The following is a 21,325-nucleotide window of genomic DNA, read 5'->3' on the forward strand; positions in this document are numbered from 1 at the left end:
GACGGGGGCTTTCAATAGACGGAAGGGGGCGGGGTCTCGGCGGATAAGATTGTCTGCGATCCTTACTGGGGCTGTGTGGAGTTGAGGATCTCAGATGCTGGAGGAGGCGAGACCAGAGGCTTGAACTCTGCCTTCGAAGGGTGATGGGGTTTGGGTTGTTGATCACTGTAGGGAAGTCCCATTTCGAAAGGAGACGAAAACAGTCGGCGGTGTTGCCCGTTTTATTTTTTATTAACACATTCCCTGAGGTCCTCACATCCATCCCTTCCCCTCCCACCCCCAGAGGCTTCCCCAGCCACTCCCGATGGCTTCCTCCTCAGGCTTCTCCACCTGAAAGGAGCTCAACTCCATCACTGACATCTGTCAGCAAGCTGGGGCCCGTTCTGGGGCTGCTGCTGAGGGTGGCAGGGTGCTCAGAGCCAGTTCATCCTGGCCTAGGATGCCACCTTCGTCCTCAGCGTTCAGAGGGCCCCTGGACCTGAAGAACTTCACCATGGCACGGACCTGGGGCAGCTCCAAGAATGTCTCCACGGTCAGCAGCATGGCCAGGAGCCCCAGGAGCAAGTACCCTGGGGAGGAGAGGTTACTAGGGCGGCGCTCAGGGTGCTGAGGATGCTCCCCACTCCCCTCCCAGCAAGTGACCAGCCCTCACAATTCTCTTAGCACTTCGGACTAAACCTCCCACACCCTGCCCTGGGGCAGGGTCCTTCCAACCCGTGAGGCTCAGCCTCCCCAGTGGCTTATGGGAGTTGTAGTCCAGGCTCCTCTTCCCTCCTCTCCTGCCTGTCACGCTCCTTGGCAGCTGGACTCACCCAGAAGTGCGAACTGGCCAAGGTAGTAAAACACTGGATGCAGGCCATTGTCATGGCCAGGCAGCAGGTCCCCCAGGCCGATGGTGCTGAGTGAGCTGAAGCAGAAGTAGATGGCCTCCAGCAGGCTGCAGTCGCCCTGCAGACCCCACAGCACCAGTGCTGGCAGCAGCACGAAGATACCAGCCACTAGCAGGCCCAGCCCAGATGCCTGCAGTAGCGCAGCCCTGGCCGGCGTCAGCTGCCAATGGATGGCTACCCAGGCACCCGGGCGGCTGAGCAGAGGCAGCAGGCAGTGGCGCAGTGCAGCCACAAGTGCTAAGGAGGCTGGCAGCCCCAGGGCCGTGTAGACCACACAGAAGGCCTTTCCACCTGCCGATAGTGGGGCCATGTGGCCATAACCTGGAGAGGAGAGAGACAAGGGTAATGAGCACCTGAGTGGGATGCCTGCTGGGTACCCACTTCCTCCAGCCTCCCTCCGGTAGAAGGCTGCCCTCTGGTGGCTGAGATTGCTGGAACTGTTCAGGCAGGGGCTCTGTCTGGCTCTGCTCTTCATTCACTTGGGGTCTTACTCAAGTCCCTTAACCTCTCCGGGCCACTCTTTTATTTTCTGGAACAAGAAAGGATTAAAAGAGACAGTCCCCTCAGGCTTCTTGTAGCTGGGACAGTTCTGAGACCTGCTGTCCTACCCCAAGGCAGCCTGGCTTCCTGAGAGATTCCTCAGCTCTGCCCTTGACTCCCACTTCCAAACCCACCAGGTGAAATGTTACCCCTTCTTTCATTCCCCAAAGGTATATCAAGTTATCCTGGGTGCCAGGCCTTGTGCTGGAATCAGAGTCTGCCCAGGCTCCAGTGGGGAAGGCAGGCAGGAAAAACAGTCAGGACACCTGACACGAAGGGCTGCAAAAGAGGCAGTGCACGTGAGAGAAGGCATTCAAGGCTGGAAAAGTGTGTGCAAAGGCAAGGAGAGGTGAAAGAGCGGGGCATGCTGGGGGAACAGGGTCGGCTGGTCCAGGGCTGTAAACACAAATACCTAGAGGAGTCAGAAGTAAGACAAAAGGGAGTGGTGGGGACTGGGGTGGGCTGGAGAGCATGTGCTCTGCCCCCAGGGCAGGCCCTGTTCTACTCCACAAGGATTCTGGCTCAGTGCAAATAGGTTTCCCAATTTTTCCAAAAGAAGATAGAAAATGGGGCTTCCCTGGTGGCTCAATGGTTAAGAGTCCTCCTGCCAATGCAGGGGACACAGGTTTGAGCCCTGGTCTGGGAAGATCCCACATGCTGCGGAGCAACTAAGCCCATGCACCACAACTACTGAGCCTGTGCTCTAGAGCCCGTGAGCCAGAGCTACTGAGCCCACGTGCCACAACTACTGAAGCTCACACGCCTAGAGCCCGTGCTCTGCAGCAAGAGAAGCCACCGCAGTGAGAAGCCTGCGCCCCACAATGAAGAGTAGCCCCCGCTCGCTGCAATTAGAGAAAGCCTGCGCACGGCCAACGAAGATCCAACGCAGCCAAAAATAAATAAATTTTTTAAAAAGATGGAAAATGGCCTTTAAAAAATATTCAGACACTTTGCAGGACAAATCCCTCCAGGGCTGTGGGTCCCATTGCTTTATTCCTCTGGGCCTTCACACATGCTGTTCCCTCTGCCAGGAATTCCTTCGTGTCTATCTCTGTGCCCTCTTGCCTTGGCTACCATCTCATGGGGACTTCCTCCCCCGGGAGCCTTCCCTCACACTCCTTCTGGGATGGTGGTCCTGTATCCCCTGGGTTCACTCCATTTCCCTCCATCCAAGAATCCATCCCATAATTCATGTTCCCAGTCTTGCCTCAGGCCCGTAGGGTCTGGGCACCTCTCCTGGGTCTCAAAGGGTGCCTGGGGGTGGGACTGAGGAGCCCACACCCCTTCTGGCAGTTGAAGTTGAGGCACTAGTTGGGGTGTGTTGGTGTGGGGAGCCCCAGCTGTGATGACAGGCCTAATTAAGGCCTGGGCTCTGTCTAGCACTTTGGGGCTGGGGGAAGGGCTGCACCCCCAGGGACCCCAGGTAGCAATGGCCTCAAGCGCCCCTTCCTGCCCGGCCTCCTGGCGGCCTTACCTGTGGTGGTGAGGAGGCTGGCAGTGAAGAGTAGGGCTGAGGGCAGATCCCAGTTCCTGGCCTGGGAGCCATTGCCCAGGCTGGAAACCCCGTGTGCCTGGGCTGCCAGGGCGGTGCCCAGCAGCTCTTCCAGTGCCCTGGGTGGCAGGCAGGCCCTGTACTCCGCCTGGAAAGTGGCCAGCTCGGCCCTGAGGTTGGCCTGGAGCTGGAGTGCTGGAGGCCCCTCCAGGGCCTGGAGCACTGCAGCCCCAAGTCCCAGGGCTAGCAGGTGGGCCACAACCAGTAGCCCGTATCGGGCCCAGGGCCTCAGAGCCCCATGGTGTGCCGCCCAGAGTCCATCAGAGGTGCCCTGGGAGCCGACTGCTCCACCACAGGCACCTGGGAGGGGCCGGGCAGGGTGGGGCTGGGAGGAGGTGCAGCGTGGGTGGCTGGCGAGGGAGGGAAGCCTGGGAGAGCAGCTGGGGTGAGTGGGGCTGGGAGGGTGAGGCGAGGAGGTGAGCTGGATAACTCCTCCCCATTTCTGGGGCAAGAAGTTTTTTGCCCAGTTCGCCAAAGCTGGGTGGTCGGGTGGTGGGTGGTCTGGGGTGGGATGGAGGAAGGCGAGACCCCGAGAGGTAACTTGACCGGCTCCCAGTCACACCGTGGTGGTTTATTCAGGGATGAGCTCACTCAGTCACAGACCCCATTCACCCGCTCAGCAGGTGCCCGGACCCAGAGGACGTTAGTGGAGAGGACAGACCAGGTCCCTGCCCTCCTGGTGTTCCCACAAGAAGCCTGTTGGCAAGGACGCAGGACAAGTTCACATCATCACAAGCTCCCTGAAGGAAACGCCCCGGGTGTTGGGGGAGAGTTCCGGGGGAGCATCACCTGGAAAGCTCCTCTGAGGAGCGGCATTTCAGCTGGGGAAGAGAAGAGGCCAGGCCAGGTGGGAAAGAGCTAGGGTGGTGAGAAAAACAGAGGCCTGCTGGGGTGGGGCGGAGTTGGGGGTCAGGACACAGGGCCTTGAGGACATGTGGCTCAGGGGACCTATGGAGGGGGCTAGTGCAGGCATCCCGGATGGAAAGGTGGCGGCCTGGGCTGTGGAGTGGGAGAGGGCAGGTGGGGCAGGGTGGCGAGGCGAGGACAGGAGTGGAGGATGCCCGGAGCTCCCTGGACAGATGATGCTCCCTCCACTCTCAGTGCTTCCTGAGAACCCTTCATGCCCAGCCCTCCTGAGTCCCCACCCTGGTAAACACTGGAGTCACAGTAGGTCTGGCTGCCATGGAGTGCGCAGGGGACGGGGAGAGGGAGCCTGGACCCCGCCTCCCATAAACCATGGAGGGGCTGAGCCCAGGGTCCCCTGCCGTAGGGCGTGGTGTGGGAGGGGTAGTCCGCAGAACCCCATGGCATTAAGAGAAGCTTGAGTGGAGCCGGGTGTCAGGGTGGGGGCCCCCTCTTGTATCCAGACCACGGGATAGAAACAAACCCAGGACAAACCACCAAGATGCCACCCGGAGGGCTGTGGGCTCCTGAGTTCAGCGAGCTGCCTGGGGTGGGAGCAGCATAGCTGGGAGGGCATCCCAGGGGAGGTGATGTTGTTGCTGGGCCTTAAGGATGAGCCGGGACCACCCAGCAACAGGAAGAATCAGAGCAAACACAGTTGCTTGAAATGGTGGGAAAGGCTTAGTGAGGGTGGGAGAAGATGGGTGAGGCCCGAGCGTGTGGGTGCCAGGGAGGCTGAGAAGGGCCTTGAATGCCTGGTGATGAAGCGGACTTGATCCCAGGAGAGGGATGTGGTGCAGAGCATCCCAGCCTAGGCCCATGCTGAGGGCATGAGGTCCCCAGGGTCATGTGACGGTTTGGATCCCCTGGTTACCTCCAAGAAAGTGACAGGCTGTGCCTGGGGAGACAGCTTGGGGAGTTTATTTGGCTTCATTGGATCCCGAGGCCATGGCCCCAACCCTGGCCGGGGCAGCAGGAAGGCACCCAGAGAGCCCCGGCCCCAAATGACCCCCGGGGCAGGGGGGCCCAGGCACGAAGCCCTGGGGCAGGGGCCACAGTAGCAGGACTTGGTCAAAAGTGCTGGTGACAGCTAAGGCCGGCCCCTCTCCCCTGCACCTCCCCTCCTCCCTGCACCACCCCTGGGGGCAATTCCCTGAGTCAGGCTCTGGTCCTCCCAACCAGCTGGGTACAGTGTTGGGCCCCAGTGGGGCGGGTAAGTCGGGGGACCTGCACGTTGCAGGTGTGGAGGGGTGCAGGCCCCCCGTCCAGTGTGAAGGCTTCCTGTGCAGTGTAGTGTTCCTGACCCCCCGGGGGGGCGGGGTCCCTGGGTGAAACCAAGGCAGCTACAGAGGCATGACCGGCTCCTATTCCAGTGTATGCTGAGGCTCCTGGAGGGCGGTGGGCACGTGGGGAGCAGCCCGGCCCACTCAGGGCCCTGCCTCTGGTGCCCACGGGGCCTGGGCTCCCACGTCTTTGGTCTGCGCCCTGCAGTCCTGAGGGCCCCCTCGGAAGGGGTTGGCGGGTGGAGAGTCCCAGAAGGGGTCTGAGTCTGGGAACAAGGTCCAGGGTGCCCGGCGGGGTGCAGGCTGTGGCGAGGGCAGGGGTGAAGGCCGTGGCCCGGCTGACACAAAGCTCCATGGGTCGATGCGGCTGCGAAGGGGTGAGGGCCGAGGTCGACTGATGAGGCCCAGAGGCGGTGAGCGTGGGGTACCTGGGGTGCCAGGAGCAGAGCGTGATATCCCTAGTGGGGGCGAGACGGCGCTTCCTATGAAGGGAGGGGGAGAGGGCCGAGGTCAGGCAGTCACCACCTCCTGGGTGTCCCCGGGAGGCACTGCCCTGCTCTGGGCCTCAGCTTCCTCATCTGTACAGTGAGTTACGGGACTCATAGCTTCCACGGCCCTTCATGCTTGGGGGCGCATCTGTTTACTACATAGCAGTTAAGAGTGAGGAGTCCTCTGGAGCAGAGGGACCTGGGCTTGGATCCCAGCCCGGCCACTTACTAGTGGGAGCCTGGAATCCCTCGATATTTCATCTGAAAAACAGATATAACCAGAGTACCTAGTTCACAGCCTTGTTTCTATAACTGAATGAGGCAACGTCTGTAAAGCACTAGCAACAGTGCCTGGCACAAGTAAGCAACCTGTAGGAGTTCGCTAGCGTCATCATCTTCATTTCTATTATCTCACAACTGGCCTGGCCTGGCCCCTGCGCGCCCCCACCCCCATGGATGGCTGAACGGGGAACTCAGTTCCCCATGGTGCATCCTCATCGCCCTGAGGGGGCGGTCAGCAGACAGCTGTGGCCTCGGCTGTACTGCCCTGCGCGTCCCCACCAGCCCCTCCTCCCCTCTGTCACCAGGCAGAGGCCACTCACCGCGCCTCTCCTCTTCGCGCCGGGGACTCTTGGCTGATGGCTGGCCGGCGGGGACACCCAGTTCCAGCAGCAGGGGCGCGGGGGAGGGCGAGCCGGGGGCGTCGGGGCTCAGCGGGGAGGCCTGGGCGTCCGGCATCTCGGGGGAGAAGCGGATGAGCGGAGATGGGGGCGGCTCGGCGGGGGACGGCGTGGGCAGCGGGGCGCGGGGCGTTGGCGGGGGCTCCCCGCGCTCGCGGCCCGGTCCACCCGGGGGCTGCAGGTCGCGGCCGAGGCCCAGCGAGGCGAGCAGGGCGGTGCCGCGCAGCAACGCGCGCTGGATCAGCTTGGGCGTCCCGGAGCCGCTGCCGCGCTCCGCCGGGCCCGGCCGCCGCGGCTCCTCGGGCTCCGGGCTCGGCCGCGGGGGGTTACCTGGTGGCGGGTACACAGGTTAGGCCGACTTCGGGGGGACCCCTCGGCGGCCCTGGAGCAAGGACTGGCTTCTGCTCCCCTCTGACGGCCAGCCCAACTCCTCCCAGGCCGCCGCGCCTCCCCCAGCAGACACACTTTCTGGCCTTTCAGAAGGGGCGGGGCCGGGCAGCGTGGGGTGGGCATCGCAGTCTGAGGAACCAGCAGGAGCAAAGCCTGGGAGGCAACCAGGTGCCCTGGAGCCCAGAGATGGAGGGTGGGCTGGAGGGCAGGCAGGGGATCCACCAGCAAGCAAGCTGAGGCCAGATCGGGGCCTCAGTGGATTATCTGGAGGGGTCCGGGGACAGGTCTGGGACCCATGCTCTGTGCCCACCTCCTTCCTGGCTGGGCAGCCCTGGTCCTTCTGCTCGCCCGCCCCCCTCCAGCGGGAGCACACAGGTCAATTCCAATGTACACAACAGCCCTGAGAGGCACGCATCACTGTCCCTATTCCAGAAATGAGGAAGTTGAGGCTCAGAGAGATGAGCTGTTTGCGTCAGGCCTGAGCTGAATGATTTAGGGGCATTATGTTGTCTGATCCTCATGGCCCAGGCTTGGAGAGGTTAAGGGCTCAGCTAAGCCTGAACTGCCCTGGATTTCAGGACATCTGTGTCCTAACCTGTGGGCCTAGGGTTGGCCCGACTCCATTCTAGACCACCTGGGGTGGGTCTGGGGAACCTGTCATTGAGGACGTAGGGCAGTCTGTGATGGCTTCCCACAAACCCCAATTTTGTCAGGTCCTCCTTAGCTCTAGAACCTGCCATGGCTTTCCACTGCCACTAGAAGAAAGTCTAAGCTCCTTGTCTGGGTTTCAAAGCCTTCTCTCTCTTCCTTGGGCCTGCCTGGAGTGGAGCGCTGGGCTGGGTGTCCAGAGGAAGAAATGCAAAGCTGGGAAAAGTGAGTTTCTGCTATGAACCAGGACTTTGCTTGGGGTCCCTGTCCTCAGCCACAACCCTTACCCCATCTTTCTCTATTTTTTTTTTTTGGCCACACCATGCGGTGTGCGGGATCTTAGTTCCCTAACCAGGGACTGAACCCGCGCCCTTGCCAGTGAGAGCACAGGGGTCCTAACCACTGGACCGCCAGGGAATTCCCCCCATCTCTCTGACTCTTATCCCCCCACCCCACCCCACCCCTGCAGTGACCACTGCCTTCTAAAATGCAAATCTGCTAAAGACAAGTCTGCTTCAAAAGTCCCCCATCAATTTCCAGGCCCTTCCTGAACTGGCTCCTGCCTGCCTTTCCACCTTCACTCATTCATTCAACAAACATCTGCTGGCCCATGTGCTGGGGCTGCACTGGGCTCCACAGACCGAGGGGATGCAGGCCTGAACCCCACTTGCTGCTTCAGGCCTGTGAGTCCCTGGCTCTCAGCTCTCCCTCTGAGTTCCAACCTGGATTCCTCTTCCTCAGGTGTGGTGGGCCCCACGGCTGTACACACACTATTCCCTCCGCTCAGCACACCTTCCCCACCTCGGCTCTCAGTGATCCCTTATTTACCATTCAAGACCCAGCTGAGATGTCACATCCTCTGTGAAGCTATGACATTCTGATTTATAAAAAAGTATATATTTTGTCTTCATCTCATACCTGGTACAGAACTCCCCAAACCCTTGGAATTTCCTAAGTGTAAGAATGATAAAGGTGAAAGGAGCGCCTTTTGTTATTCATAAGGAGATCTTTTAACCACATCTGAGTTCATATTGATGCAGTCATTTTTGGAAAGCTCCTAAGGATGGGGTCTGGTTGCCAAGGGAACGAACTATATGATTAGAGGGTTAGAACTTTCAGCCTCCACCTGCACTGGGAAGGGGAGGAGCTGGAGATTGAATCCCATCACCAATGGCCAAGAATTTAAGCAATCAATCATGTCCATGTAATGAGGCCTCCACAAAAACCCAGCCAAAGCGTTCCAAGCACTTCTGGGTGGTGAACCAGTGGAGGTGCTGGGAAAGTAGCGTGCCTGGAGAGGGCGTGGACACTCTGTGTCCTCCCACATACTCTGCCCTACACATCTCTTCCATCTGGTTGTTCTTGACCTGTAACCTTTTTAATAAACTGGTAATCTAGTAAGTAAATGGCTTTCCTGAGCTTTGTGAGCTGTTCTAGCAAATCATCAGATCTGAGGAGGGGGTCGTGGGGACCTCTGATTTATAGCTGGTCGGTGGGGAGCACAGGTGACAACCCGAACGTACAACTGGTGTCTGAAGTGGGGAGGAGCAGTCCTGTGGGCCTGAACCCTTAACCTGTGGGGTCTGACACAAACTAACTCCAGGTAGGCAGTGTTAGAATTGGATTGGATTGTAGGACCCCCAGCTGGTGTCCCAGAATTGGTCGGTGTGGGGAAAACCCCCAGGCATCTAGTGTCAGAAGTGAAGTGAGTAGAATGGAGAGGAAAACAAGAGGTTTTTCCTCGTTTAGAAGCTTTGCCAGAATCCCATTAACCTGTGCGGTTCTTGCTCACGTTATGCCTTGTAGAGCCCTCGCCCCACCACGTACTACTCCCTACTGTCCTTGTTTATTTCTGAGTCTGCTTTTCCACCAGACTAGGCCCTCCCCAAGGTCAGGGCAGTGTTGATCTCTAGCACCTTGATGCCTGGCTCATAATATATGTCAATACATGTTTGATGGAAGAGTCCATTCTTACAATCCTGTGACAACCATGTAAGGTGACTGCTGTTACGCTACTTTACAGGTGAGGAAACTGATCATTTACAGTGAGTTTAAACAGAACAGGGGAAAAACATGTTTAAAACAGGCAAGAAAAATGGAACAAAGTGAAGTGAAGCTGGAGGTCAGCACACAAACTAAGAATGGAAAGAAGTTCCTGAGGCCGATATTCTGAGAAACCGAGGTTCCCAAAAGTAAGCGACTTGCCCCAGGTAACTCGGCAAGGATTTTAATTTGCCTCTAAGCTCCCTGGCAGTAAGAGTTGGCAACCCTGTTTTTGAGGACAAAGAGAAAAAACATGCTTGACCCAGAGACGAAGGTGAAATCGCTTCTGTGGGGCCTCACAGAGAGGACACGGCCACGTGGTAGTTAGCGGCTCCAGGGCAACAAGCTTCAGGCGGCAGTTGCTGTCAGTGCAGGCTGTCAGTGCAGGCTGAATCTGCCACTCATTGCAACCAGTTCCCCAGGGGCCGGAACACCCAGGTGTGGACGAGGGGTGGGAGTTGGGGCTCCCCGGTGGTGTGGCTAATGCCTGGGACAGTCTCACAGGGTCTTTGATTCTTAGCCAGGTTTTTCACTCTGTGGGTGGTTGGGAGGTCAAGGTCATGCACTCGTAGGTGGGCCCAAGATGGCTGGAGGGTGGGCTTGCACCAGGGGAACCAAGTGCTCAGTCAGCAGCTGGGCTGGGACAGGTGATATCCTTTTAGGTAAGAGGGCAAGCCAGAGAAAGATGGGGTCCAGGCCGTTGTGTCCCTGCTCCTAGGAGCTCAGGGAGAATAAGGCCAAATGGATCTGCAGAATATGGTCAGGGGCTCCTTCAGACTACACACCCAGGTTGACAGGACCTCAAGTTCTCCATTGACCCTTCTGGCCTGGGGCATTCTAGAGCAGGTGACTACAAGCAGCCCCCTTGGCCTTCCAATTCTCAGTTCAGTGCCTGCAGCACAGCTAGCTTGGGGCAATGCAACTGCTGGAGCAGAAAATGGTGTGGCAGACGGGGCTCCAGGGCCCTGCCTCCGGAGTCAGACCTGGGCTCAAATCCCTGTTCTGCTGTATGCCCTATTTCAAACCACTTAACCTCTCTGTGCCTCAGTTTCCTCCTCTATAAAATGGCACACAGGAAGGACCCAATAAACGTTTGCTGTTATTGTTACTGTGAAATGTAGCTCAGGTAATGGTGGAGGTGACGCGCTGGGTGGGGTGAGAGGAGTGAGTCTAACTTGTTTGCTGAATAGGACTCTGGTCTGATAACAGTTAAGCCAGGTCCTATATTCTGGCTGCGAGAAGCAGGTACAGCTGGGGGCTCTAAAGGGACCCACGGGCAAGGGAGGCTGCAACTTTCTAGTCCCTGCCAATGCTGGGCAGTGCTGAGCTGAGCCCTTGTCCCTCTGACACAGGAGCCCCAGTTTCTGCTAACCCCCTACCTTCCCAAGTAGTTTGTATGTGAGAAACCCTTTCTTCAAGTGAAAGTTTCTGGGAAAGCTCACTACGAGCATGAGAGTCAAAGTCTCCCTGGGTTCAAATCCTTAGCTGGGGGATTTAGGCAGATTACTTTACCTCGCAGAGCCTCTGTTTTCTCATCTCTCAAATGGGTATAATAATCCCTCATGAGATTGTTGCTTGGATGGAATGCCTGACACACAGTAAGTGCTATTGCCATTATGGAAAACAGAAAAGTCCAGAACTGCCCCAGATGCAGTGAGTAGGCCCTAGATCCCCACCCGTTCAGATTTCTTATCCTCTTCTCCACCTACAGGCTCCCCAGAAGGGACTCTGAGAAGCACAGTGTGGCAGCCACTTTTCTAGCTCCACCCCACATGCACAGTTTCCTTCTCTTCTCTCGGCCCAGCTTCCCCTGGGTCCCAAATGCGGGGCACCGTTCCTTGTTTTCCTGTCTTCCCTAGAGCTTGCTGAGGGCACAGCAGCTGCCACAGGGCCAGGGGAGAGCCCTCTTGCAGGCCAGCCCTGAATAGGGTCCCTGAGGCCTAGGCTGGATCCAGCTCAGTTGTGGGCTGATGGGTCAGACCTGGGTTCTAGGAATGGCCTGCCTTGCAGGCTGGCTTCTTGTAGCCTGCCCATAGGACCCACAGGAGTGCAGCAACAGTCTGCTGGGGGGAGACAAGGCCACTCACCATTGAGCATGGGGGGTGTGGAAGGAGATCCTAAGGGGGATGAGTCATCTGAATCCAGGTACCACGTGGCTTCGTCCATGCGGGACCTTCTCCTGGTGAGGGGACGAGAGGGGAGTTGTGCTTCGTGAATCTCAGGACTGTTGGGAGGCAGAAGACACTCGGTGGGTGGCACTCAGGCACTCACCTCCCGTTCTGGGCTTCTCCGGGCTTGGGGGAACTGGGCCCCCAGGCCCAGCATGCTCGCCGCTCTCCATTGCTTGAGTCCTCTAGACGTCTTGGGGACTGTCGGCCCCATGCCTGGCCTGGTTCTGCAGGCTCCACTGTGGCGGGCAGGGGGAGGCGGGAATGGAAGGAGTCTGAGCTGAGGTCAAGAACCCTGATCCTTGTCCTCCCATCATGAGAATCAAGCTCCAGGGGCAACTTCTTGGAGGATTGGGGTGGGGTGTGGGTCAGGCTGGGCCCCATCCCATTCCCAGGGTGAGCTTTGGGCCACAGAGAATCTGAACGGAACTGGGGTAGGTGGGTGTGGGTCCTGGGACTGGCAGTGAGGCATCTCATCTAGTCCTTCTTCACCCGGCATTTGCTGCTTAGCAGTTAGTACAGCCACTACAGCCAACTGCGTGGGTTTGAATTCTGACTCTGCCACTTGCTAGCTGTGCAACATTAGGCAGTTACTTGTCTCACTTTTCTCATCAGTAAAACTTATATAATAACAAGGACATCTACCTCACAGGGTCTTCGTGAGGAATTAATATTAGCAAAGTGTTTAGGAAAATGAATGGGACATAGTGTCATACAATTGCTCGACTGAAAAAAGTTGTAAAATGCATGCTGCTTGGGGAACTTAGAGGTACCAGTTTAGACAGATAGGGGAGGGCGCCTGGGAGCAGGGGGGAAGAGGAGGAGACAGTGTGTGGGATCTACTTCCAAGGATAAGGTTTGACTGACAAAAGGATAAGGTCTGGGGGTAAGGGCATGGGCAAGGGGAGGCGAAGTTTCTTACACTGGATGGCCCGGAACCGGGGGAAGGTGGGCGAGTCCCCAGCCCCGACCTCGAAGACGTTTCTCCTCCTGTCCAGGCCGGGAGAGGCCTGCACGGTGATGCGGTGTTTGAAGTCTGGGGTTGGGGGGGAAGCAGGGCGCAGGTTTGTGGTGAAGGAGAGACTGGATCCTAACCTGCAGGGCCCCTCAGCAGTTCCCAGGCCACGCAGGCAGTGCTGGAACAGGGCCTGGCACAGTGGCTGGGTGACTGGGGTCGGCCTCACTGCCTTCCTGGGCCCCAGGCTCTCCGTAAGGAAAGCAGACCTCTCACGCGGAGAAGCGCAGCGGAGTCGGAGATTCCCAGCAGCGGCCCACCCCACTCCCTCGGCTTTCTCAGAACTTTCATGAGCCCCGCCCCTTCCCGGCCGTAGCCATTCCCAGGCCGACATGCAAATATTCCCGCCAAAACCCGCCCACAAACGAAAACACACTCCGGGCCCCTCCCCTTCCAGCCTCGTCTTACAGGCCCACCCACCAACGCCCTAGACCAATCCCGGTGTGGCCAGCACACCCGCCTGACCCCACCCCTCCGCCCACGAAGCCAATGGCGGGCGGCGTGCTGGGACCCGCCCCTTACCGAGCGGCATGCTGATGCGCTCGCCGCCGTCGCGCGCGCGGAGTTTGCTGCGCTTGAAGGTTCCGCGGCGGCGGCGAACGTGTGGCCGTTCGCGATCAACTTGCTGCAATAGAAGCGTCAACTCGCGCTCGAACACCTCCAGCTCCCACTGGGCCAGCAGGTGCTCGCGCCGCCGCAGCTGCTCTGCCTGTGACCGCTGCTCACGCGCCGCGCGGGTCAGCTCCTCCTCGCGGCTCAGTAGTTCCTGTGCCCGGGACAATGGAGGCGGTGGAGTCAGTCGGGTACGGTCTCAGACGCTCACCCCCACCTTCTGCCCCATGGAAACCGGGGAGACATTCCTTCCCGGCGTCCCCTTCCAACCCTGGGACCCCGACTCCTCCCACCTTTTCTTTGGCCCGCAGCTCGTCAAAGAGGCCTTGGATCTCGCGCTTCCAGCCTTCCTGCATGGAATGGAAGGAGTCCCGCGGCATTTCCCGCAGGACCTGCGCCTCTAGTGCCTCCAACTGCTGAAGGATGGAGGCGAAGTCGGGCCTGCGGTGGGGATCCTGCGCCCAGCAATCTGGGGAAACGGAGTGGAGGGGGGACAGGATAAGAAGGGGTCTGTGAGTGGATATGTCCTGGGCCAAGGAGCTCTGCCCCTCACCCTCCTGCCCCATCCCCTTACCGGCCATGAGCTGTGCGAAGGGCTCGGGGCAGGTGGATGGGATGGGCAGTGTGAGCTTGTTAACGGCCACTCCATAGGCTACAGCAAGGCAGTCGATGCCACGGTAGGGCACCTCCCCAGTCAGCAGTTCCCACAGGAGCACCCCAAAACTGTGGGTGAGACAAAGGGTCTATGTCCCCTCCTCTACTTATTCGTTGCCATTTCATCCCAAGGCAACCAAGAGCTCAGTGGTCTGTGTCCCTCCCTCTGGGCTCTGCTTGTCTGCCCAGCCCTAGATTTTGACAGCCACCTCTGCCCTCTGCAGCCCCATATCTGTCCAGCCTCCACCCAGCCGCACCTCCAGACATCGCTGCCCTTAGAGAAGGTGGAGGCCTTGATAACCTCAGGAGCCATCCAGGCATAGGTGCCTGCAGCACTCATTTGCGTGGTTTTGTGCCACTCGCGGGCCAGGCCGAAGTCAGTGATCTTCAGGGTCTTGTGCTCCATGTCGTCACCTTCAATGGGCTGCAGCAGCAGAACTGGGGAAGAGAGGAAGGGCTGTGGTGCTCCAGGCTCAGGTGGTGGGGACAAGGGAGGAGCTGGGAGCAAACTGTCATCTGACAGACATCCTGGCTGGGTACTGGGGGCACCGAGGTGAACTGGTCTCAATCTTGCCCTGGAGAGCTCATAGCTGGGGTTGGGGTAGAATCAGACAATAAGCACAAGGCTGGGAAACATTTACCAAGGGGTTACCAGAGGCCAGGCATTTTACACTCAGCATCAGCACTCACAAAAAAAAAGTCTATGAGGTAGACATCATTATCCCCATTTTGCAGAAGAGGAAACTGAGCAATAATTTGATTTAACCTAGGGCATATGCAAATAAAGCAGATGCCACGACCTGGTCTGTGTGCTTCCAAAGCCAGTGCTCTAACTTTCTCCTAACACTGCACGGAATAGAAATGGGCAATATGGGGACCTTCCTGGTGGTCCAGTGGTTAAGACTCCACGCTTCCACTGCAGAAGGCATGGTTCAATCCCTGGTTGGGGAACTAATATCCCGCATGCCACGGTGTGGCCAAAAAAAAAAAAAAAGAAAGAAAGAAGTGGGCAATATGGCAGCCTCTCAGCATTTGTAACTTTGATTTCAAGAGAAACCTGTGTCTTGTCATTTTGCTGAGGCAGGAGTGTGAATCAGAACCTGCCTCGGGGTGGGGAGCAGGAGGGAACCCCCTCGTGAGAAAGGAAGCCCAGCAGGCACTACAGACCCCTGGTGTCCATGTCCCATTGTGGCTAGCGCAGCCGCTCCCAGGGGAAAGATTCCAAAAGATATCCACTGATGCAGCTGGATGTGAAGAGAGAGAAGGGGGTATAAGAAAGTGGTGGTTCTTGGCTAGAAAGGAGTTTGGGACAAATGTAGTAGTGGATAGACGTGGCAAGGGCTGATGGCTTTGTCCCAAATGGGGCCACCATACTCTGTACAGAGAGGAGAGGCAGCAGCTTGCAAACCTCTCACCAGGAAAAGCATGGCTCAAAGGAGAGAAGTTTTAGAGGAATAAAAAGAGGACAAAATTATAGAATTTTCAAGGTTCTGAAGAGGCCTCTCTACTTTTCTGGTTATAGCCAACTGCATTGTAGAGAAGTGACATCCAAGCCAATGACATTTCTGAACACACGTCCTTTCAGGGCACACCCCTCAGCAATCCTGCCCAGAGTGACAGCACCATAGTGGGGGCAGAGGACACGGGCACCTAATACAGCCCGGCGAGTCAGGGAAGACTTCTCAGAGGTGACAGAAGCAGGGTATTCGCTTTTCTAGGTCTAAAGCCACAACTCCTGATCCTGCTGCTGGCCGAGCTCTCTGGGCCTCCTGGGGGCATCTGGCACTGCTGCTCAACCCCTCCCTGCTGTCCTTGGCTCCCAGGACCTCTGGCTGCTTTTGCTGTTTCCTTCAGGGCCTCCCCACCCTTAGCCTTTTCAATGCTGGCGTTCCTCAGAGCCTGGCCTCCCCTTGACCTTGGCCCACTGCCCCCAGGCTGTCCTGGACTCTCCCAGGTGCCAGCTGCCCCCTCCTCACTGGCATCTCCCACATTGGGAGCTCCAGTTCAGAAGTCGATCCAGCTGCCTATCAGCTGCCCTACCTGACGTCTTTATGCCCTCAACAACCATCTTCATCCTTCCACCGTGCCTGGCAAATCTTCCCACAATTTCTCAAAATTCAGAGAATGATCCTGCAATCTACCCTCTCCTCTTAGCCAAACTGGGGCTGAGTACTGAACAGTTAAAGCTAGGCATGACGACAAAACCCACCTCAGAGGATCATCATGAGTATTAAACAAGATCACCTTTTTTTTTTTTTTTTGGCGGCACCAAGCGGCATGTGGGAACCTAGTTCCCCAGCCAGGGATGGAACCCGTGCCACCTGTAGAGAGGAAGCGCAGAGTCTTAACCACTGAGCCGCCAGGCCAAGTCCAGCGAGATCACGCTTCTTAAAGCTTTAGCGCGGGATCTGACAGTTGTCCTAAAGATTCTGCTGCTAATCTCTCTCAGATTGACTTTCTCCTCCAACCTCTAACATCTTACTCCCAGCTTCACAACAGCCTCCGGCCCGGCTGCTGAAGACTCAGAACTGGACCATTCAGTAAGCTCTGCGAAAGTTCATTCCAGAGAAGAGCCGCCGCAGGCTGGGGCAGGCAGCTGGAGAGGGACCAGGCAAAGGGATCCATGTACTGGGGCTGGGGGGAGGGACTCCCGCCTCCTCTGGTGCCAGGACCCACCCATCCTCTTGACGGCTGCTTCTCAGTCGGGTCTCTAGCCACTTGTGGTACCTCACGGACTGGTGAATCACCTTCTGCGCCAGTATCTCGAGCTGGGAGGCCAGCCTCCCTTTTTCGGTCAGGTAATCTGAAGTCCAGAGAGGGGCAGCAACTCACTCGACGTCTCAGGACTTCTTTCTTTTGGTGGCCTTTCTGCCGCCTCCTACCCCCCAGCTTGACCTGACACCTGTGAAGCCTTATCCTCACCTCCGTGTCCCCTGCTTTTCTCCAAGTGCCTTGAATTTGTTCCAACCCAAGTTGCTCTTCTGGTGTCTGATGTAGACCTTGGGGATGGGGCGGTCAGGGGTCACTCAGAGGAGAAGGGGCTAGAGATCCCCCTCCCAGCATCCCCTTAGGGCTCCCTGGCCTCTGAAAGGGACCTGGCCCCCAGCCCCCTTCCTGGGCTGCCTCTGTGAAGCTTGGGAGTGGCCTAGGCAGCTTACGCCTCTTCCGCTTCCCTCCCATGGTCCCTACTTCTCCTTTCTGGGAGGCCTGGCTCAGGTCTCCAATGGGGGCGGGGGTCCTTTGGTGGAGAATTGGGGGAGGTCAGGCCCAGGCTGGGCTGGCTGGTCAGTCCTGTGACTCGTGGGCCTAGAGAATTCCCCCTCCTCTCCCTGCCAGGCTTCCTCACAAGGCCCCCATTGTCCAGGAAAATCACGCCATTGTTTCCTGCCTGCGCCCCCCCCATCCCAGGGACTCCCCCCGCCAATGCCGCAGACAGCAGCCCGGGCCTAGAACTGGGGTCTGCGAGGTGGGAGGCCAGGCTCAGCAAGGCTAAGGGCACCCTGCCTGCCTTTCACCACCACCCAGACTCTGGGAGGGAACTGGGGGGGAGTAGGGGCGCAATCCCTGGCTCCTTCCTCTCCCACAAACCCCCTACCCCCAGCTCTTTCCTCCCCTGCAGGCAGCTGGGCTGGGGAGAGAGCAGAGGCTGGAGCAGGGGCAGGAAGCCGGCTCAGGGGCAGCAGGAAACGCAGGAAGCGGTGGGGAGGGTGGGGAGCAGGAGCCTGGGCTATTGTTCCATTTTTTCTGGAAAGAAAACTGGAGGAAAAACAGAAGACGGGAGTCCCCTCCCCCCAGGCCTTCGGGGAATCCCCCTCAGGCTGGGGCAGGGAGTGGGGGTCCCTAGATGGCTAGGGCCCAGGAGGGAGGCTGAGAGGTGGGATCTGCCCCCTACTGTGGATGAGAGGAGTGGGTGGGGTCGCTGGCAGGCCTCCCCAGGCCCCTCTGGCCCTAGCAAGGACTTGGATATCACTGGGCCCTGGTGTTCTGCTCCCCACAAGCCGCTTATCCATGCTCAGCCCAGGCCAGGAGGCTCAAAATATCCATGCTCACCCCTCCAAGAGCCACCCGTGCCTCTCCAGTGACCTCACCGGCCCTTCCTTTTGCTCTACAGCTGCACCTCAGCCCCCAGCAGGCCCAGCCCAGGTACCCACTACCGTGCTGCGGCCTGCCTCCTTGCCTTTGCTCTTGTCAGGCCCTGCATCCAACTGGGTCCCTCCTGAACACTCCCTGCTTTGGGCTTGGTGTGAAGCTCGTCTGCTTCAGAAAGCCCTCCCAACCTGCCACTTGCTTGTCTTGGGCCCAGGCTGGGCAGCGTGTAGGACCTGAAATGGCTGGAGATGGAGTGCCTTACCGCTTGAGTCTTTCTTAGCCCCGCCACGCCCACTCCCAAGTGCTGATTCCAGGCAAAGCCCTCTTGGTGATCCAGCCTTCAAACATCCACACCCATGGCTGAGGACCCACTGTGTACCGGGCATCGGATGCCCAGCCTGTTAAGCCGTTTCACCCTCCCGATCACTCCCTTTTTACAGAGTCTGAAATCGAGGTTCTGAGTTGAAATAACCAGCTAGAGATCATGCAGCCAGGGGGGGAGGGGTGGGGCCAGAATTCCATCCCTGGCCCCAGCTTTGACCACCACGGGGCAGGGGAAGAGGGTGGTTTTTTCCCCCTTTGAGATTTCTGTTCTGGAGGAGCTGCCCACCACAAGTGGAGGGGGGAGGAGGCACCAACAGGACAACGGTGAACTTCAGGGGAGTTCCCTGCAGATGAGGGGGCGCCAGCACCCAGCACTCCTCCTTCCTTGAGGTAGTGGCCACGGTTAGGCAAGCTGCTTACGGCCCACGTGAGAGGTTCCAATTTTTTTAACTTGGCAGCTGTGAGCTGGGATCAAGGACTCTTTTTGGGGATGGGGCGTGAAGGACTCTGTTGGGTGCCTGGAACTCCTGCTTTGGGGCTAGTGTGAGCCCACGGGCACCCCGGTCAACTCAGATTCCCCTAGGGGAGGAACTCCTGCCTCTAGTAGATCCCCAGGTAGGCTCAGCTAAGCGTTGTTAGTAGGTGTGTACTTGGGCCATGCCAACCTCCACCCATGCTCCCCAAAACTCACTGTTGTTGGACTTGAGGTCTCGGTGGATGACAGGCACCAGGGCCTCACAGTGCAGGTAGTGCATCCCACGAGCAATTTGCACGGCCCAGTTGACGAGCACATGGGGGGGCACACGCCGCCCAGCCAGGGCACGGCTGAGGGGCCCGCCGGCAGCATACTCCATCACCAGGCACAGGTTGGGCTCCTCCAGGCACACGGCCTTGAGGGCAATGATGTTGGGGTGTGCCAGCATGGCGAAAAGCCGGGCCTCCTGTCGCACGCTCTCAGCTGTCACGCTGATGTCTTCATCGGGGTCCTGGCGAGCTGCCTTCACAGCCACCAGCTCGCCTCGCCAGCTGCCGCGGTAGACCTTGCCGAAGCCACCGATGCCGATCACCTCCTCCAGCCGCAGCTCCTGGAAGCTGGCCATCTCGCAGGGGGGCGGACCGCCGCCCCGAGACACATAGTTGGACGGAAAGATGCCCACCTGGCCTCCCACCTGGCCCGCCCACCAGCCCTCATCGCCTGAGATAGCTGCATCCCGGGACAGCACCTCCACACGGTCGCCCTTCCGCAGGGCCAGCTCGTCCTGCCCATTGGGCTCGTAGTCAAACAGGGCTGTCCACACAGGGTTGGCATAAGCTGCCGCCTTCGGGGATCCCTCTGGCCAACCTCCGCCGCCTCCCCCACTGCCCCCACTGCCACCGCTGTTCCATGACCCCAGCGGGCTCTTGAGGAAGAGGTTCTTCAAGGGCTCCATGGCTGGGAGCTGGCGTTGGTGGGTGTGGGGGACCTTCCCTGGGTGCCCCTGGTCCCCACCCTTGCTGACTGCCGAGGCTCTAGTCCCGGAACCTGGGCATCCGGGCCCTGGCCCTCAGCCCCAGACCCACGCCTCTCTGGGGAGCCAGGAGTGTCGCCTCCCGGCCCCCCGCATCTCGGGCTTCCGGGGGAAGGCGACCTAGGGCAGTGTGGTCAGGCTCGGGGGGTGGGCCCCCGGGGCCTCCGGCGTCTCACCATCGCTGGCACAGAGGGGCCCGGGCGTCCCTCAGTCTGGAGCAGTCCTGGGAGTCTGGCTCCGGCACCCGCCAAGTGTAAGGTGGGGCCAGCAAGGGGCAGCGCCTGGACTCCGGTTGGGTCTCTTTGCGCAGGGGGTGGCTGGAGTGTCTCTAGCTGGGCCAAGCTGCCTCTTCCCGGCTGGGCTCTCTCAACCCGATGGCTCCAACCCCGTTCCCTTCTTCCTCCTCCCTTTGTACTTTGGCCCCGGGGGCGGGAGGCAGAGGTGGAGGGTGGAGTTTCACTTTTTTCCGCTGTTCTCCCTCCTGCAGGAAACAGCATCAGATGACGCGGGCGGGTAGCACCGCTCCCCTCCCAGAGGCTGCGGGGCGACTGGGCCTGGAAGTTCCCGGGTAGGCGGGCAATGAGAGGCAGAAGGTGGGGAAGGGTAGCCCCGATCCCCCATGACAGCAGGTTTAGGGTCCAAGTTGGTTTCTACTAAGGACGGGCCATCCCCACTCTCTACATCCGCATCAGCAAAATTGGGGCAAAGAACCGGGCTTGGGAGAGGGGCAAACCCGAGTTTGGTCTTGGCTCCGAAGTTGCAGGGCTGTGTGACCCATCCTCTCTACGCCTCATTCTCTTCGTATGTGAAACTGGGGCCTGAAGCTCAGCTTTGCAGAGCTAGTGGGATGGGGGTGCGTAAGACAAGGAGGACGGAACTGGCTGCACCTCGAGCTCTTGGAACGAGTTGTCTAAGGCTCTCCTCTTTCCCTCACCTGGGAAACAATCCACTTATTCATGCCTCTTCCCCATGAAGGGGCGGAAACCTGAAACTGCGGTCAAGAAATTTGCTCAGTGATTGGATTCAGAATAGCTAAACCGCCCTTGTAACTGCTGGATTGACCCCAATTGCCTTGAGCCTGTCACTTTAAGAAAAACGACGCTATCCTACTTCGACTATTCCTGCCTGTTCTTGGAGGATCGCTCTCTACAATCTTAAGTCTGAGCTCTGACCTGGAAGTAGAGGTAGCACGTGAGGTTTCAGGTCCATCGCTAAAAAGGGCGGACCTAGAGGGGCGTGCTCTCGTAGCGAACTGTCGCTTTAGCCAAGGGAGATCCGCGCCTCCATCCTCTACCCCGCCTCTTGTAACTCAGTGGGAGAATTTTGCGCCAGTTAACTCCGCCGTTACTCGATGGCCCCTCAACTATCCCTTGGGTTCCGCCCAGTGGTCTCCGCTAGATTGGCAACGTTTAGGTGTGCGCATGCGCCGAAGCGCTTCTGCCTTTCGGACCGTCCCTTCCCTTAGACCTGAACTTTGCGCACGCCCAAAGGACTCTCCCGCTTCTTAGCGCTCCACCACTTCCCTGCGCTTGCGCATT

At 58.6% G+C, this 21,325-nt stretch overlaps 2 protein-coding genes across 4 annotated transcripts; both read right to left on the bottom strand.

Annotated features, from left to right (window-relative positions):
• Window positions 1–212: 212 nt before the first annotated feature.
• On the bottom strand, window positions 213–3,955 carry KCNK7 (potassium two pore domain channel subfamily K member 7). The gene is made up of 4 exons (XM_027089880.1): window positions 3,931–3,955; window positions 2,905–3,522; window positions 813–1,211; window positions 213–569 (listed from the first exon to the last, which is right to left on the bottom strand). The coding sequence occupies exons 1-4, from the start codon at window positions 3,953–3,955 to the stop codon at window positions 364–366; spliced, it is 1,248 nt and encodes a 415-aa protein (XP_026945681.1). The 3' UTR covers window positions 213–363.
• Window positions 3,956–4,784: 829 nt separating this feature from the next.
• On the bottom strand, window positions 4,785–21,070 carry MAP3K11 (mitogen-activated protein kinase kinase kinase 11). 3 transcript variants are annotated; one of them, XM_027090312.1, is made up of 11 exons: window positions 20,960–21,070; window positions 18,971–20,268; window positions 14,124–14,304; window positions 13,787–13,935; window positions 13,506–13,681; window positions 13,123–13,366; window positions 12,508–12,621; window positions 11,689–11,824; window positions 11,505–11,596; window positions 6,259–6,666; window positions 4,785–5,650 (listed from the first exon to the last, which is right to left on the bottom strand). In XM_027090312.1, the coding sequence occupies exons 2-11, from the start codon at window positions 19,707–19,709 to the stop codon at window positions 5,313–5,315; spliced, it is 2,577 nt and encodes an 858-aa protein (XP_026946113.1). In that variant the 5' UTR covers window positions 19,710–20,268; window positions 20,960–21,070; the 3' UTR covers window positions 4,785–5,312. The 3 variants fall into 3 exon arrangements, with proteins under 3 accessions (XP_026946113.1, XP_026946114.1, XP_026946115.1); XM_027090313.1 differs by lacking the exon at window positions 20,960–21,070 and adding an exon at window positions 5,886–5,917 and having other exon boundaries at window positions 5,504–5,650; window positions 18,971–20,291; XM_027090314.1 differs by lacking the exons at window positions 4,785–5,650; window positions 6,259–6,666; window positions 20,960–21,070 and adding an exon at window positions 6,677–7,149 and having other exon boundaries at window positions 18,971–20,291.
• Window positions 21,071–21,325: the final 255 nt, after the last annotated feature.

The sequence above is a fragment of the Aethalodelphis obliquidens genome, unplaced genomic scaffold, assembly GCF_003676395.1.
Source record: "Aethalodelphis obliquidens isolate GAN/ISIS:26980383/991018 unplaced genomic scaffold, ASM367639v1 scaffold69, whole genome shotgun sequence".
Taxonomy (NCBI): Eukaryota; Metazoa; Chordata; class Mammalia; order Artiodactyla; family Delphinidae; genus Aethalodelphis; species Aethalodelphis obliquidens.